Source organism: Augochlora pura, chromosome 9 (genome assembly GCF_028453695.1).
Source record: "Augochlora pura isolate Apur16 chromosome 9, APUR_v2.2.1, whole genome shotgun sequence".
Classification (NCBI taxonomy): Eukaryota; Metazoa; Arthropoda; class Insecta; order Hymenoptera; family Halictidae; genus Augochlora; species Augochlora pura.
The window spans coordinates 11282996-11298077 of NC_135780.1; the positions used below are offsets into that span (position 1 = coordinate 11282996).

At 34.5% G+C, this 15082-nt stretch overlaps 3 protein-coding genes across 4 annotated transcripts; 1 reads left to right on the forward strand and 2 right to left on the reverse strand.

The window, feature by feature from the left end:
- Positions 1 to 1469: 1469 nt before the first annotated feature.
- On the reverse strand, positions 1470 to 10764 carry Sf3b3 (splicing factor 3B subunit 3). 2 transcript variants are annotated; one of them, XM_078189794.1, is made up of 13 exons: positions 8200 to 8359; positions 7461 to 7924; positions 7087 to 7259; positions 6502 to 6998; positions 6263 to 6428; positions 5839 to 6007; positions 5064 to 5215; positions 4687 to 4842; positions 4178 to 4469; positions 3428 to 4094; positions 3226 to 3342; positions 2548 to 2926; positions 1470 to 2477 (listed from the first exon to the last, which is right to left on the reverse strand). In XM_078189794.1, exons 2-13 carry the CDS (start codon positions 7855 to 7857, stop codon positions 1989 to 1991), a joined length of 3654 nt encoding a protein of 1217 aa, XP_078045920.1. In that variant the 5' UTR covers positions 7858 to 7924; positions 8200 to 8359; the 3' UTR covers positions 1470 to 1988. The 2 variants fall into 2 exon arrangements, with proteins under 2 accessions (XP_078045920.1, XP_078045921.1); XM_078189795.1 differs by lacking the exons at positions 1470 to 2477; positions 2548 to 2926; positions 3226 to 3342; ... (2 more) ...; positions 4687 to 4842; positions 5064 to 5215 and adding an exon at positions 10720 to 10764 and having other exon boundaries at positions 5834 to 6007; positions 8200 to 8407.
- On the forward strand, positions 8646 to 11313 carry Sse (extra spindle pole bodies like 1, separase). Its single transcript, XM_078189819.1, has 8 exons — positions 8646 to 9003; positions 9068 to 9284; positions 9512 to 9786; positions 9870 to 10006; positions 10076 to 10292; positions 10374 to 10852; positions 10930 to 11075; positions 11165 to 11313. The coding sequence occupies exons 1-8, from the start codon at positions 8806 to 8808 to the stop codon at positions 11311 to 11313; spliced, it is 1818 nt and encodes a 605-aa protein (XP_078045945.1). The 5' UTR covers positions 8646 to 8805.
- On the reverse strand, positions 10906 to 14496 carry Gmppb (GDP-mannose pyrophosphorylase B). Its single transcript, XM_078189815.1, has 6 exons — positions 13346 to 14496; positions 12854 to 13085; positions 12367 to 12760; positions 12092 to 12253; positions 11775 to 12006; positions 10906 to 11638 (listed from the first exon to the last, which is right to left on the reverse strand). The coding sequence occupies exons 2-6, from the start codon at positions 13004 to 13006 to the stop codon at positions 11470 to 11472; spliced, it is 1110 nt and encodes a 369-aa protein (XP_078045941.1). The 5' UTR covers positions 13007 to 13085; positions 13346 to 14496; the 3' UTR covers positions 10906 to 11469.
- Between the last annotated feature and the right edge of the window lie 586 nt (positions 14497 to 15082).

The following is a 15082-nucleotide window of genomic DNA, read 5'->3' on the forward strand; positions in this document are numbered from 1 at the left end:
TTAGAATATGCTTATTAGCTGAAATGTTAGCGTTGTTTCTAGTCGTCAGAACAATCGATCCCCTACAGTAAACATCAAAAGTTTTCTCTTATTAATTTCATCCCTCTTAACAATCTCGGCACTTACATATTCATCCGTCTACTTTGCAATCTTTTAGTTTTCTGAATCAACTTCCTACAGCACATTGAGTGCATTCGAATACTCGGATTCCAATTCAGAGGGCATCCAAATATTAATATGACGCAAACGTTTTATTTTAATCTAATGAAATGGTTTATCGCAAACTAATAAAACGATAGATTATTTTTTTCTATATGATCCAAACCAGAATGGAGATATAATGGAAAATTTCGAACGAAAAGAATGTGGAACTCTCTTGCGAAAGACAAGTTAATGCATTTCTGTAAATACAATCGCTTTTACCCCCCGACGTTTCCTGTGTTAATTACGACACGTTGAACGGAATTGAGCTACGCCTGAGAAAATATTTGGACATGGACTCCGGCTATTAAATCGCCGAGGGTTTACGAAAGTTTAAATAGAACTGACCTGTAATTTTTCTTTCATTGACACGGTGGAGCGTTTAAAGCCTTTCGTACCCCAGTTATACGTCTGAAGGTTAAACGGGGGTAATAACGTTGCATTATACCCTCGATACGCTTCAGTACGCAGATTAACCGCACTTCGGAGCTTCACGAGAAAAAATGCGAGTCACAGCGACGGCTGACCGCTATAGGGGATGAATTGTAGGTCAAAAAAGATGCATGTAAGCCGACAGCAATAAGAGAGAGAGACAAGAAAACGAGATTACGGAATTCAAGCAAAAAATGAGATGCAAAATATATCGAAAGCTTCACGTACGTTGGATCAACAATTTCATTAAGCTTTTTGCGATAATTAAAACGTATCAAAGAAATGGTGGTTGATCGGCAACGTCCAGTTACTTATAACGGCGTGTCTAACTCGTTCAGTTCTTTCTACTTGTCTCTATATTTGTAGCAATTAAATACTTCATTTTGCATTACATCTTTTTTTCTCTTAGTTTTATGATATATTTAATGGTAATCTCTTTTACGAAAACTTTAGTTTATTTATGATTTAAAGCCTCTACCGTGTACAATAATATGAAAACGAAATAAAACTGTGCGAATACAGAAATATGTGGAACCTAGATACGTAACTTTAACAATTAAATTTGTAGATAGTTAATAATAGTTTGTCAATCTCATTTTTCACTTTGCGATTTATGTTCAGCAAGTACACCACCCTTTACGGACGCTATATTTATAATGTTAAAATAGGTCAATAAGGTATCTTCCATTTTTTTCTAAACCGTTTGTGTATAGTTTGTCTATAGCTTTTTTTTGCAATGTACTGTAAGTAAACTTTAGCGAAGTTGTCGATAAGAAGTATTAAATTAACGGAAGCAAAATGTGCAAACGTCACGAGAAGTGATACTCTAAATAAGATTTTTGTTGTAAAAAAAATGTGTGTATTTTAAGAAATCCACCGCATTGCAGTTTTGTAGAAACACGTGACATACAATCAACGAAACATATAGAAATAAAACTTAAAAGAAACCTCGGTGAAATAATACTAGTTTTACACAATTTTCGGAAATCAGGATTTGTTTCTAAACTACTGGATGCGATACCAAAATTTACATGTTTTTCGATAATTTAAAAATACATTTTCTTATCACTAACGAATGTTATTTTTTGTATACTTAAATTAAACTTTTCTCTACGATCACATTCAAAACTAAATTTTAATTTATTACATACGACGTGAGTTATATTCTACACCTATCATTTTTGTTAACCCTTGTACATAAAAAGTATAATGTGCGTAATTTTTGATTGATTATACCTATTGCCGTACAAAGAAAACTCTGAGGAAATAGAAACGTGAGAGAAAGATGCAAACGGAATGCAAGCAAATGAGATGTAGCTTTCAAATGAACTGACAATGAACATATTTCAAGAACTTTAGAAAGCATAACGCGTACGGATATCCTCAAGTTTCTTAGACACCTCGGATGGTGTTCGTTCGAGATCTCCGGATATACTCTTTTGTTTCGCCGGTTCGATCGAGTTAAACTGTTCGCATAGATCGCCGTCGATCACATTCTTTACAGGATAGTAGTATGATCTAAAAGACAAATGATCCCTTCCGCAGAGGGGCGGATGTTCGGAGCGCATATGCATCTCTAAGTGCTGGAAAAAGTCATGGTCTTCGTGACTCGTAAACGGAACAAGAACGCCCACAGTTCCACTCAACGTCGTATACACTAAACTTTCAGAACCACCGGGAATCAAAGTGGCTTTTTGCAGAGACATAACAGTTTCACCAACGTGGAAACAGGCAACGGTATCTGCTTTTTGACTGGCGCCATTTAACAGACCCCTATCCCATAAAGCCTTATTTCCAGTAGGGTCTTCGTCCACGTCGTCGTTAATTCCGCTTGCTAGCCGTATCTGCAACGACATGAAGCGTAAGATTGTCCAACGTATTATAAATTTCTGAAGACTAAAAGGGAATACTCACGACAGCAATATTTCCAAATTTGTCCGCAGTAGCAACAGTGTCGTAATCTAGTACGCATGTGGTCGTTATCCACCTTGGATGTGTATCGTCCGCGAATACTATCAACTGATTCTCCTGTCGTTTGTATCTCACCGCATATACAGATTCTTGAACGTCGCTCACATATATTCGCTGACCAATTGCGTTGATAGAAACAACGGCATTCGGAATATGCTTGTTCTCACATTTGCGCAACAATTTTTTCTTGCCCATGTCGTACAAACGTAACATTCTGCCGACGCCAACTAATACGCGTCCCTGATAGGAACATATAGCCAGTGGTACCTCATCCAGATTCGTTTTATGAACTAATTCCAGGCTTGTACATTCAGCGTTTACTCTAGACAAAAAAGATACTATTCGATAAAAATGTATTCTTTATAGAAACAGCAAAAATATTAGTTATCTAAATTTGTTATCAGTACTGCAGGAATATCATCATACAATACAGTGATTGTGTAGTTTTGTCATCATATAAATATACAGTAAATTCTCCCTAGTAGGTTACGTAAGACCTTGCTTTTTTATTTCCGTATTTTAAGAACGAATTTTTTTTAAGCTATTTTTTATCTCGAGCTGCAGAGGAGAATTTACTTCACTAGTCTTAGAAATATGCCAATATGTTTGAATGAAACTTACTTGTAAGTATACAGGAAACCTCCACTGCTAACTCTAGGATTTAACTGGAATTCCTTAGCGACGCCAACGATGAGAAATAGTTGATCACCTTGATTGGCGAATTTCACTAAACTCAAACTGCAATATAAGTTTATAAACATCGGTTTATTCTTTCTCTTGTCTATAAAAAAAACCTAAACGTACACGAATATTCAAATCTTACCATAAAGCAGCAAAGTTTTGCTCAAGTCTATGAATCTCGAAGGTTTGTCCCGTTGTGGGTGCAATTATTCGTATCAACGATGCCCATAAACCGGGGCCAGCCCTTGGTGCACCAAATACAGCTTCGTTTGGTTCTTCCGACAGGAAAGCCTCAGCTAGTTCCCTTGCTACTGCTGCTTCTTCAGCACCGGCAGCTTCTTGCATCTCTTCCGCCATTTGTAATCTCCTCTGCTGTTTCGTTTCCTCTGTGTACGCATTGTGCTCAGTCTCAATAATTATCAGATGCGCAGAGTCCGAATGGATGGCAAATTTCCTTGGTGTGTACTCCAAAGGAAAGCTGATTTGATTGAATACGGCTCCTAACTTCTCAAGTGCAAGAATTCTTAGAGTGTTCGTTGAAATTGCAACGATCCCCTCAGGACATTGCTCAGAACTGAAGCCCGATGCGAACTCCAAGCTCTCGTAAGACAGTGGCGTCAAGTGGAAACGGTTTTGGTAGTAGTAGCTCAACCAAGATCTACTGCTCATTGCAAGCACTGCTTGGTTCCCTTGCATTTTTATTCTAAATAACTTCACAGGTCGAGATCCCAGATAACGTGTACGTGTATCCGCAAGATCTCCTGAAATGGGATCTAATACTGTTCTTAATAATACACCGTTCTGCAAACCTAAAGAGGATGCAAATATAAATTAGGTTAGATACAACAGTCTGTCAAATGAAACTTAAAGAATTGTTGTAGATTCAACTCACCTATGTTTAAGTATAAGCTAGACTGTTGGGGTGACATTTCCTCAGAACTATTGGCGTCTTTCGCACCCATCTCAACAATACATAAACTTTCCGCAGCCGCGGGTAGGGCTTGCATGCTTCTAGGTGCTAAACAATCTGATGGATCCAACGAAATTATTCTCACTGTATTGTCCTGAAGACCAACAGCCAGAAACCATGACCTTTGCTCTCCAATAGCTACATTACCAAGAGCCATACACATCACTTCTGATGGCATTTTCTTCCGTTCCGTGTACTCATTTAATTGCCCAGTCTAGAAAATACAATGCAGGCGAGATTAATAAAAAAAACTAAATCATTAAAATGTTCACATTTCGTCTACTTTGACTAAGAGCTAGCCACGCATACGACGAACAAGTGATATAATTTGTGCATCTTCTACATCTCTGAGAATATGGTTTCACAGAGAGAACAATTGATGCAGTACGTAAAGAAAATCTAATATATGAAGCAATAAAATATTCACATACAGGGTCCATTTCGAAGTATACCAGTTCTCCACCGGTCAGCGCAATGACAACTTGACGCTGGTTCACTGCGCACTTGACTATTGTCTTTTTTCCGGGAGCCTTCCATTCATTGACACGTTTGTCCGCGCGAATATGACGTATGCCGTCCGGGTATACCTAAAATAAAGTTGCGAAATAGTTTCGTATTTGTGGGAAAAATAATTTTTTTTAAGATAATTGTAGAGTCCTTAAATACCAGAAGTATTTAGACAAACTAAATATTCAACGATGCGACGAACTCATTTAATTTAGCACTAGCTACAGCGACCGTCACGTGGAGGGACCAGGTGCCGGAGATACCATAGTGCAACAATACAGAGAAATATGTTGAAATTTACCTGGACCAAGGCATCCTCGCCTAAAGCGGAGCAGCTTAACGTCGGTGTTGTACCAAGAAAACCAGAGTCGGTCACCTCTTCTACAGTTTCTCCAATACTAAGTACAAGAGTTGCATTGACGAAGGACACTATGATGTAAGCATCATACTCCTCTGTAATCAAAATCATAAAGCTCAGCCTGAGACATCTAAGCAGAATAAAACACAGGAGAAATGGATAAAATGATAGAATTCGTCTTCGTGACCGTCGAGCATACTGTGATCCTATACACAAAGAGTAGACAGACTTTTTGTGCATAACAATGCTCTTATATCCCCCAGCAAAATCGAGTGTTCTTACCTTTTAGTCACTCTGTGTTCTGTAGTTCAACCAATAGCATGCTGGTAGCCTGAAAGAGAGAACTGGTGTTTGATAAGAGTGTATCAAGCCACCAGATTCGTCAATATCATTTACAAACACTAATTTATATCACGTTAGTATTATTCGCATTTTAAAACAGCTATAAAGCTCCTATCGTGAATCAATATCGAATATTTTTCAAAATTTTCAAACATTTGTTTTTCCTATTATCAGAAAAGAGAGACCGACATATAAGTGTACTTAAGATTAAACAAATAGAACTACTACAATGTACTCCAGTACTAAATTAAATAGTATGTATGTATATATAAAGGTGTACTGTGACACTAGAATTAACAACTTGTTCTGAATTGTTGATTAAACATATGATAAAAAACATGCAAACAACTACTGTGTAAGATGTTTACGAACTAACCATCGATTCTTCTTTTAACAGTCCACACGGCGTTTGGATTACCAGGTAATTCGCTGACTGCCATTTCAGAAACTTCCAAACCATGACGTAATACTCGCAGCGTAGAACGTGGACCTCTGCCACACGTTATATACAACTGCGGAGTATCTTCGTTCGCTAAGTCAGCCACCTACAAAAATTTACCAATTCTGTAAATACGAATTTACATTTCACATCTAGCTTTGTTTGTAGTATATACCATATACGTGTCTTTCTTAGGTTCAACTTCATTTTGCAAAGACAGAACGAATGCGACTAAGAATATTTTGCTTTTGCACCGTTCCACAGAAAAAAGATACTTTAAATATCATCTTTCTACTTAAAGGTGCGCTCATGTTTCATTTTTATCATAGAACTAAAGATTCTGTTGAGGATTCATATTTACCTGACACGCCATTATTGGTGATAAACTATCCATCTCATCCACCAACACTAAATTTCTAAGCGGTCTTGGCGCAAAAAAGAACGTATCACCTTCTTCGAGAGGCATAGCAGAACTGAACTCTGGTTCATCGTCATCGTCTCCTAAATGTGCAATTTGATAAAGATAACTGGAAAAGAAGATGAAGTTATATAAAATTTCAAATCGAATCCAAATGAAAATTTTTACAAATATATACTTACTGATTACCGAATTCTGATGCAACGAATAAGAACCCGGTTTTTAAAACGCACATGCTTGCTGCAACAGGTACCGTATCAAAATATTTGAGTTTAATTTCAGTCACCATGTCTTCATCTGTTTCAAGGGTAATCTTAAAAATATCTCCTTGCTCGGTCTGAGCCAAGAAAAAGAACATGCTCTTAGTTTTATGAGTGGCTGAACAAACAAATATCATGCCCCTTTCAGGATCATCTAGATCGTTGCGCCGCCTTGGAATAGGACAACGAATATCGTGTTGGTCTCCCAAGTTTTTGTAAGTTAAATAATTCTCTGAACAAATAAGGACACCACTCGGCCCATCATTTCCACCAGGAACGGAGACAAGGAAGTTCGCGTGTTCTTCCAAAGGTTCGCTATACTTGCGGACAACATGGTTTAAACCAAGGTCCAACTCATACAAAGTTAATGTTTGCTGTGTTTTTACTGCAGCATCACCCGTGGGATCACTGTCTGCTTCCTATATAAGAGAAATGGGTACCACTACAGTTGCAGAATGGTAAAAGTATAACAGTTTATAATCGCTCTAATAGTTTTGATTTTAGTACCTCATAATCGATTTCCAAGCAAGCAAACATAGGATTCTCAAAACCTACATCCACACCCACAGTATGGTAAACTAACGTATTACTTTTATGAGCTTCCAGAGGAGAGGAAATTGTTAATCTAGCTTCTGGATCTCTGTTCAAAATATATACAAGTTTTTGTTTTTCAATTGCACCTGAAATAATTTCAATGTAATTAGTACTCATCGATAATTATAACAAAGATTTGAAATAAATGTATCAAAGCTGCATCATCAGTTTAAATATTATAATCAGTGTTATTCAGTTGAAACACGGAAACTAAAATAATCATATGCTATAAAAAATATATTTTTATTAAATATCTTAAGTATTAGAAAAGAAAATTAATACATTACCTATCATCACTGCTCTTCCTTTGGGATCTATTGCTAGGTATTGGCCAGGAACAATGCGTCTGCAACCACTTTTCCCAAATGTTTCCTGATGTACTTTTTCAAAAACATTCTTCGCAGGAATATATTCCAAGATTACAATACGTCCAGAATCAGACCCAACTACAATATAATCCTTGGTGCCGCCAGTTAGCCTGAAGGCCATTAAAGATCTTACAATTCCAAATACTTCTACAGTCAACAGGGTATGCACTTTTCCAGTATTTGGGTCTGGCCTTAAAAGCTCCAAAGATTTCCCACGAGAAACCAGAATTTCTTGCATCTTACTACCAGAGAAATTCCCATGCACCGCATGGGTAATACCCGTTGCGCGTTGCAACGTTAAATTATACAGATACATTGTTCTTTTCTTTCTTGTTCAGTTAATGCATAAGAAAAACTACTGATGTAGGAAATATGAAGCCATTCTGCAATGAATACCATACCCAAATTTATTTTAATTAATCAAATTAATATTATTAAATCTTTGAAAATAAATAAAATTAAATTCATTCCGTAAAATGTGAAACTGCTACGACGCAAATTTCTAACACGCATCATGCTGGAAATTTACTGATGGTAACAAAAAGCTAACGGTAGATTTCAAGAATACACCGCTGCACGTTTTTCGCACAAGTTATTGTAGAAAGAAAAAAATATTAATATTTTCGAATAGATAGAAATATAAGAAGCATTATTTTACCTTGTATTTATGAACGTATTCGTTACTAGCAACGATGATCGTTGATTTCACGTTCTTCTCGTGAACCTACCACCATTTGCAATGACCGAATTTTTTCCATTTCAGACGGTCTACATATCTCTCTACATTTTCTACGGACTCAATTAGTAAATGGAGGTAGAATGGTAACCAGACGATTTTATATAACATCAAACCAACCAAACGCCGCCTGACGGTAAAAAGTAGAAATGAAATATCGTCTTTAACGCATAATTGTAAATCGACCGTAACCTCTTTGCATGTACATAAATCACAATTTTTATTTCCATGAAGATAAATATTATACAATTACATTTTATATTATCAAAATTATGTTGTAATTCAATTAAACATAGACCTTTTTCTTGGACACGATTAAGATTCCATTGTTTTAAAAACGGATTGTTACATGCATGTATGATGTGCATATGTTCTTAATTGAAATGCAAGCATTAGGTTGGTATTCTTATGATAACAGATTCGTTTGAATTCGAATCAGTCGTTTAACAGATTCATGTAGGAATAGAGAACAGAAGTTTGTATTGTACCTATGAAGAATAAGTGAAAAGTAAAAGACCGTACGGTAAAATGGAAGAAATCTTTGAAATTCTTCGGGACTGCCGTTTGGGTACTGGTAGGAACGAAGAAGCATCAAAAATAAATGAGAATGAATCATTGGAAAATATGAAAAGTAATATTGAAAAATTGCTCTCGAATGCGGTATGCTGTATGGGAACTGTTGAATATTCTAATTTAAATAAAATGCTAGCGATCTTCAACTTAAAGGTACTGTTTCCGTATTCAGAGAGCATCATTTTGAGTACGTCATTCTATTGAATATTTTTTATAGATAGGTAATGAACTGGAAGCTATAAACCGTTTAATTGAATCACATGCGGTATTACTTCGTCAACAAACTATACACAGATACGTGAAATCGGAATTCCGAAAGACAATTCAGAATAATCAACAGGTCTATGGACTTAACTCATCCCATGTTAATTTTAATAGAAATAATGTAAATTTTATTGATAATTGGAAGTCTAAACTTCTTGATTTACCTAAAGGTAAAACGTATAAATCAAATATTTTTTAACTATTCAAAGACACATTATTTTCTCGAATTATACAAGATTACAAATTTAACTGCACAAGAAGTCATAGAAACTTTATATTTGCAGCTGTTTCTATGCGCATTTAACGAAAATTAATACATAGGAAGTTTTATTGTAATTTGAAAAATCCAGATTTGCCATTATAATCATTGTTGATATTATTTTAATTTGAAATATAGAGTGGTATCTGATCCAAGTCACTGCTCCATATCATCCTATAGATATTGCAGTGCAAGAGAATAAAATGCAAGAAATATATATTTCCATATTACCGACTGGAACCAAAGACATTGAACCTTTATGCATAACAATACCAAAACCAAAGTTAGATTCTTATGATATTTGTTATGAAATTCAGAAATTACTTGTTCATAACATGTCGGATCTTCAGGCCACTTATGCAAACAACAAATTGTATTGGGAAATGCGTGATCAACAAAATAATAGAATGAAGGTATTTAGAACATCAATAATTTGTGTACAATTAAATTTTACCATTTCTATGCATGTATACAAATGTATATACATGTATGATAGACAGCTATACAAGCCTTAGAATTCAAATGGTTGAGAGAATGGAGGATCTTGTTTGTCGCAGACCCTATAGACGAACACAATGTAACAGAAAGCATTGTACAAATGATTGACAAACTTATATTGGATGACAAAAACCAGTAAGTGAAGTTGTTGATTTGCAATTTAATTGTAATAGTCAGAGTATGACATAGAATTATATTTTCTAGTAAGAATATATCAGAGCGTGCAAAGTGGTTATTAAAAAAAGTGGCTTTAACTGCATGTTTTCTAACAAGAGAAGAAATAGCACGTGCAGTAAAGTATGTGCTTACTGGTAATGATAAACTAGCAAATAATATCATATTGTCTATATATGGGAAATTGAAAATTGTGGAAGAAATTAAGAATGTAGATAGAAAAACATTAGTTTTAATTATTGATGAAGTAAGTTCAAAAGTATGTTTAAAATGTGTATATAGATCGCACTTTTTTCAATATTCGCATATTTGTTATAATTTCTTTCAGCATATGGATTATATACCATTTGAATCTATGGAAATTGTAAGCTGTCAACCTATTACTCGTTTTCCATCGTTACATATTCTGTATGCTCTTTTCAAAGAACACGAAAGCACAATAGAAAATGGTTGTAAGATAATTAAAATAAAAAATGACATGGGTACGTGTATAGTTAATCCAGCAAACGATTTGCCTAAAATGGAAAAACGTTTAAGACTGTTTATTGAATACTGGTTACCAAATTGGAAAAGCTTGTACAATGTTGAACCAGAAGTAGAAGTTTTCGAAGATGCTTTAGTTAATCACGATATATTAATGTATAGTGGTCATGGTAATGGAATACAATACTTACCTAGAGAACAAATTGAACGTCTAAGAGTGAAAGCAGTCGTTCTATTATTTGGTTGTAGCAGTGTAAAACTACTTCCAATAGGAGGACGTTATCCACCATATGGTGTCTCAAATCAGTATTTAATAGCCAGCAGGTAATAAATTATTAAGTTACACAAGTGATTGTATCCATTTTGAAGTGTTAAGAAAGTCATTCATATTTTATTTATAGTCCTTGCGTACTCGGTATGTTGTGGGAAGTCACTGATGCTGACACCGATAAAATGACTGCAAATTTCATTAGTAGCTGGATACCATCATTAACGAATAATTCATGGGCCGATGTAGACATTAATTTATGGTGTCAGGGAATCTTTCGTTAGTATGATAAATTTTGTATAATCTTAAAAAATTTGTCTATTAATTTTACTATTATGCTATGATTCGTTCAAATTTCCCACGTTTAGAAGTGGGGAAAAATTCACGAAGCAGCACGACAAATTTGTCACCAGAACCGGAGATGTTGAGGGCAGTAGCAAAATCGAAAAATGTTTGTTCTCAATACATGACTGCAGCTGCCATAGTAGTACGAGGACTGCCGATAAAGTTGATTTAAATCGTAAGTGTAAAAACGTTACAAATTACTTTAAACATTCGAGCTGATTTACACATACTTTAAAAAGCTGATACAAAATTTTTTCTTCAGAGAAGAATGCGCGATTGGTCTTTCAGTTATCATACTCAGTGTGGTAATTCAAGATATTGTCTTTAGTCACATGATGATTTGAGGCTCTGGCACAGAGTTGGAAATGCTCTTGTGAGGTAAAACCTGGCCTCCGTTGATATATAATTCATCTTTCACGATTACATCTTCACCGAGAACTGTTATACCTTCCATGCGTACCCATCGGCCAACGACGCTTCTCCAACCAACGATGCAACTAAGATAATACGTTCAACCTCGTTATACAAATGAATATTGCTCTAAATACGATAATTAGATAAATAAAATATTTTTTAATTATAATAAGTAATATAAATGCGTAAATAAAAACAAATACGGATGATAAAATTTACCCGTCTAGCCATGCGTGTTCCTTTATTATAGCTGATTTAAGAATTGTACTGCGTTTGATACAACATCCATCGGATAACACAACACCGGGACCAATGGTGACATTGGGTCCTATCCTGCAATCTTTGCCAATCTTCGCCGTTTCATCTATTAAAACATTTCCTACTACACCTGGACCAGAGTACAATTTTTCAGGAGATTTTTGTCTTAGAGATGTTAGATACATGCTCATTCCTGCATAAACAGAACGAAAATGTATCACTAATGAAAGTAAATGTAAATATTATTTGGAAGTTACTGTAATTTTCAGGATATATACCTTTGAGAAAATCTTTTGGTTGCCCTACATCCATCCAAAATCCTGTTAATTCCATCGCATACAACTCTCCATCTCTGGCCATTAATGGAAATATTTCCTTTTCTATACTAGTTGGTTTCAGTTCTATTCTTTTTAAGGCACTCGGATTAAAAATGTATATGCCTGAAGAATAATTTTTAGACCTTATTAGATGTCTTTCAACAACATTATTTAAATGCCTCATTTCATTCATTTGACTCTCGTCTAATGTTATTAATGAAAGAAGAATACAACACCTGCATTGATTTTATTAGAGATAAATTCTTGTGGCTTTTCCACAAAGCTTTCTATTTTACCATCATCCGCATATACAACAACACCATACTTTGATGGTTCTTCCACTTTAGTAACTACTATTGTACCTTCTTTACCATGATTTTTATGGTAATCAAGTAATTGCTTAAATGGAAATTCACAAATGATATCAGAGTTTAAAACAAAAAATGGCTCGTTCCCTGAGCTCAATAGGTCATGTACAAGTGCAAGCGGTCCTGCAGTACCAAGGGGTTCAGGTTCATGTGAAAAAATTAAATGTACACCTAATTTCTTTGCTTCCTCGCCTAAATCTCTTTCCATCTCCTCTGCGCGATAAGACACTGCTAATATCACTTCAGTTACACCTGTTTCTACCTGTGATTGAACAATGTGACCATTAGTTTGTAGAATTTTCAATGAACTTCTGGCAGGTAGAGAATTAAATATATGAAGAAAAATATAACATACCAGAGCTTCTATTTGATGCAACAGCATTGGTTTATTAGCAAATTCAACTAGAGGCTTAGGCCGACTTAATGTCAGTGGTCTTAATCTAGTGCCATATCCACCAACAAGAATTAATGCCCTCATTGTACCTAGTTTTTTCTTTTTCTGTTGCATTACTCCTTGGTTTCTCAATCACAATAAATATAAAATAATATGGATGTACAACTGGATAAAACTTTAACAGAACTGTTATCTAAAAATGTCAATGATATCACACATAGTTTCAACAAACATGACATTTTGTCAATTAAACAATGATACATGGTATCATTGGATTGAAGATTAAACAAAAAAATGTTAAATATTGGAAGAGGCTTAAATTTCGTATGAACACTTTTCTAAGATCGTCGTGAATTTATGTCAAAGTATAACGAAAAATAACATGCAAAAGTTAACATAATAAATAATTTCGATCACAATACACAATTCATTAAGATTTTATAAAAGACTTACCTGTTGTCTACTTATCAGATTGTAAAGTTATAAAATAATTATACTTGTTTTTGCCACGTATGATTGAAATGCCGCGTAGACGTACGTATGTACATAGTGACTACCGACACACATAGATAATAAGAATACACGCGTGAGTAACGTTACAAGTATAGTCGCGTCGTATCAATCACTATCAGTCTTTATGATGTTCTTGTTCAGAGCTTTCACTCCTGACTAAATCTCTCGTTCATAATTAATTTCGCACAGCAAATCATTCATCACTGATGATGAATTGCAACATATGTCATACTATAACTTACTTATCATTTATATGTTTAGAAATAATATATACAGTAGTATGTACATATTACACTTTTAAAATTGTTTTCTTTTCAACTTCCAATACACTTGATCTCATACAGAAACTTTTACACAGATTTGTCATGTCATTTCATATTTTACTGCATAAAATCAGTGACATTGTCACGCTTATCATAGGAATTTTAAATTTATATTAATTTAAGTTACGGGATATATTTTACTAGTCGTTTCTTATCTGTATTTTTTAATGATGAATACAAAATGCGATGGATGCATCATTTCTGTTTTTAATTCATTATTATTCGCATAAAGATTGCTGAATTTAAAACTACACCCATACTGTGCGAATCTGTATTTAATTATCGTTAACGTAAAACATGAAAGTATGCATTAAATACACTGAAACATAGTGTTATTACATATATCGTAGCCATTGCGTCTGCGCTAAAATTAATAGTTCATGATCACAAAACAAAAAGATATAACTAATGTACCTCCTGTTATAACTAATTTTTTACACTTTTTGTTAAAATACAAAATAATATCGAAAATGAAATTGATAATGGATAATTTAATAACTGTCGATAAAATTATAAAAACTTACTTAAATGTTTATTTTACATATTAAATTAGTACTCTCAACCTTTTCACTTTACCACCCATTTGTAACAGACACTTCAACTCGAAAATTATAAAAATTAATAAATTAGTTTGAATTATATTTATCAAAAGCTTTTATATACACGTTGAGAATAAAGATAATATTTAACCACTTTTTTTATACATTAATCACTTTCTTTAATTTAGCGTGAGACGACAACTCTAGTTTCAGGACTCATTAAAATTTAACGTGGTTGTAAGTTAAGAAACGCAGTATTAAAGGATAGTTTTCATACGGAAATCATGTGGACATTCGTTATAGAGGTGTAACTCCTTTCAGAACCTCCGATGCAAGTATGCAATTATAATCTTAAAATTTTAAACCTATATACCGACACTATGGCCACTTTCTCATGTTTATATCTTTGTTTTTTTAAACCGACTTTCGAGATAAGAGACCTGAAAGTCTGCATGGAAGAAGTTAGAAACAATAGGAGATATGGCAAGATCTGGAATATAATGTGGCAAAAAGTTAAAGTTTGAATAACAAAACAATAAAATTTTGAAGCTACATTCATTGTGCGTTACTTGCGTACTTGTACATATGTACATTTCCATCATACAAAGTGGTGAGGCTATACAAATTCGCTATCCACTTACGGACGCTTGCGCATTGAAGATTAATTATCGAAGAATTATAAATTTTCATTCCTGCGAAAAATTTTCAACGATATAACTCTTCCATAGAAACTATGATCCGAGAAAACATCGCGGTATTGGAAACGATGGTTTAAAGGTAGAGACCATTGCACGGCATAGCCACGAGATGGCGTA

Coding starts and splice junctions, on each gene's coding strand:
- Sf3b3 (XM_078189794.1), bottom strand. CDS start 7,857: ATGTATCTGTATAATTTAACGTTGCAACGCGCAACGGGTATTACCCAT. Junction 4,470..4,686: donor TATACTTCGAAATGGACCCT/GTATGTGAATAT, acceptor TGTATTTTCTAG/ACTGGGCAATTAAATGAGTA. Junction 2,927..3,225: donor GGTTTCCTGTATACTTACAA/GTAAGTTTCATT, acceptor TTTTTTGTCTAG/AGTAAACGCTGAATGTACAA.
- Gmppb (XM_078189815.1), bottom strand. CDS start 13,006: ATGCAACAGAAAAAGAAAAAACTAGGTACAATGAGGGCATTAATTCTT. Junction 12,761..12,853: donor TGCATCAAATAGAAGCTCTG/GTATGTTATATT, acceptor GTTCAATCACAG/GTAGAAACAGGTGTAACTGA. Junction 12,007..12,091: donor ACCAAAAGATTTTCTCAAAG/GTATATATCCTG, acceptor CTGTTTATGCAG/GAATGAGCATGTATCTAACA.
- Sse (XM_078189819.1), top strand. CDS start 8,806: ATGGAAGAAATCTTTGAAATTCTTCGGGACTGCCGTTTGGGTACTGGT. Junction 9,787..9,869: donor AACAAAATAATAGAATGAAG/GTATTTAGAACA, acceptor CATGTATGATAG/ACAGCTATACAAGCCTTAGA. Junction 10,853..10,929: donor CAGTATTTAATAGCCAGCAG/GTAATAAATTAT, acceptor TTTTATTTATAG/TCCTTGCGTACTCGGTATGT.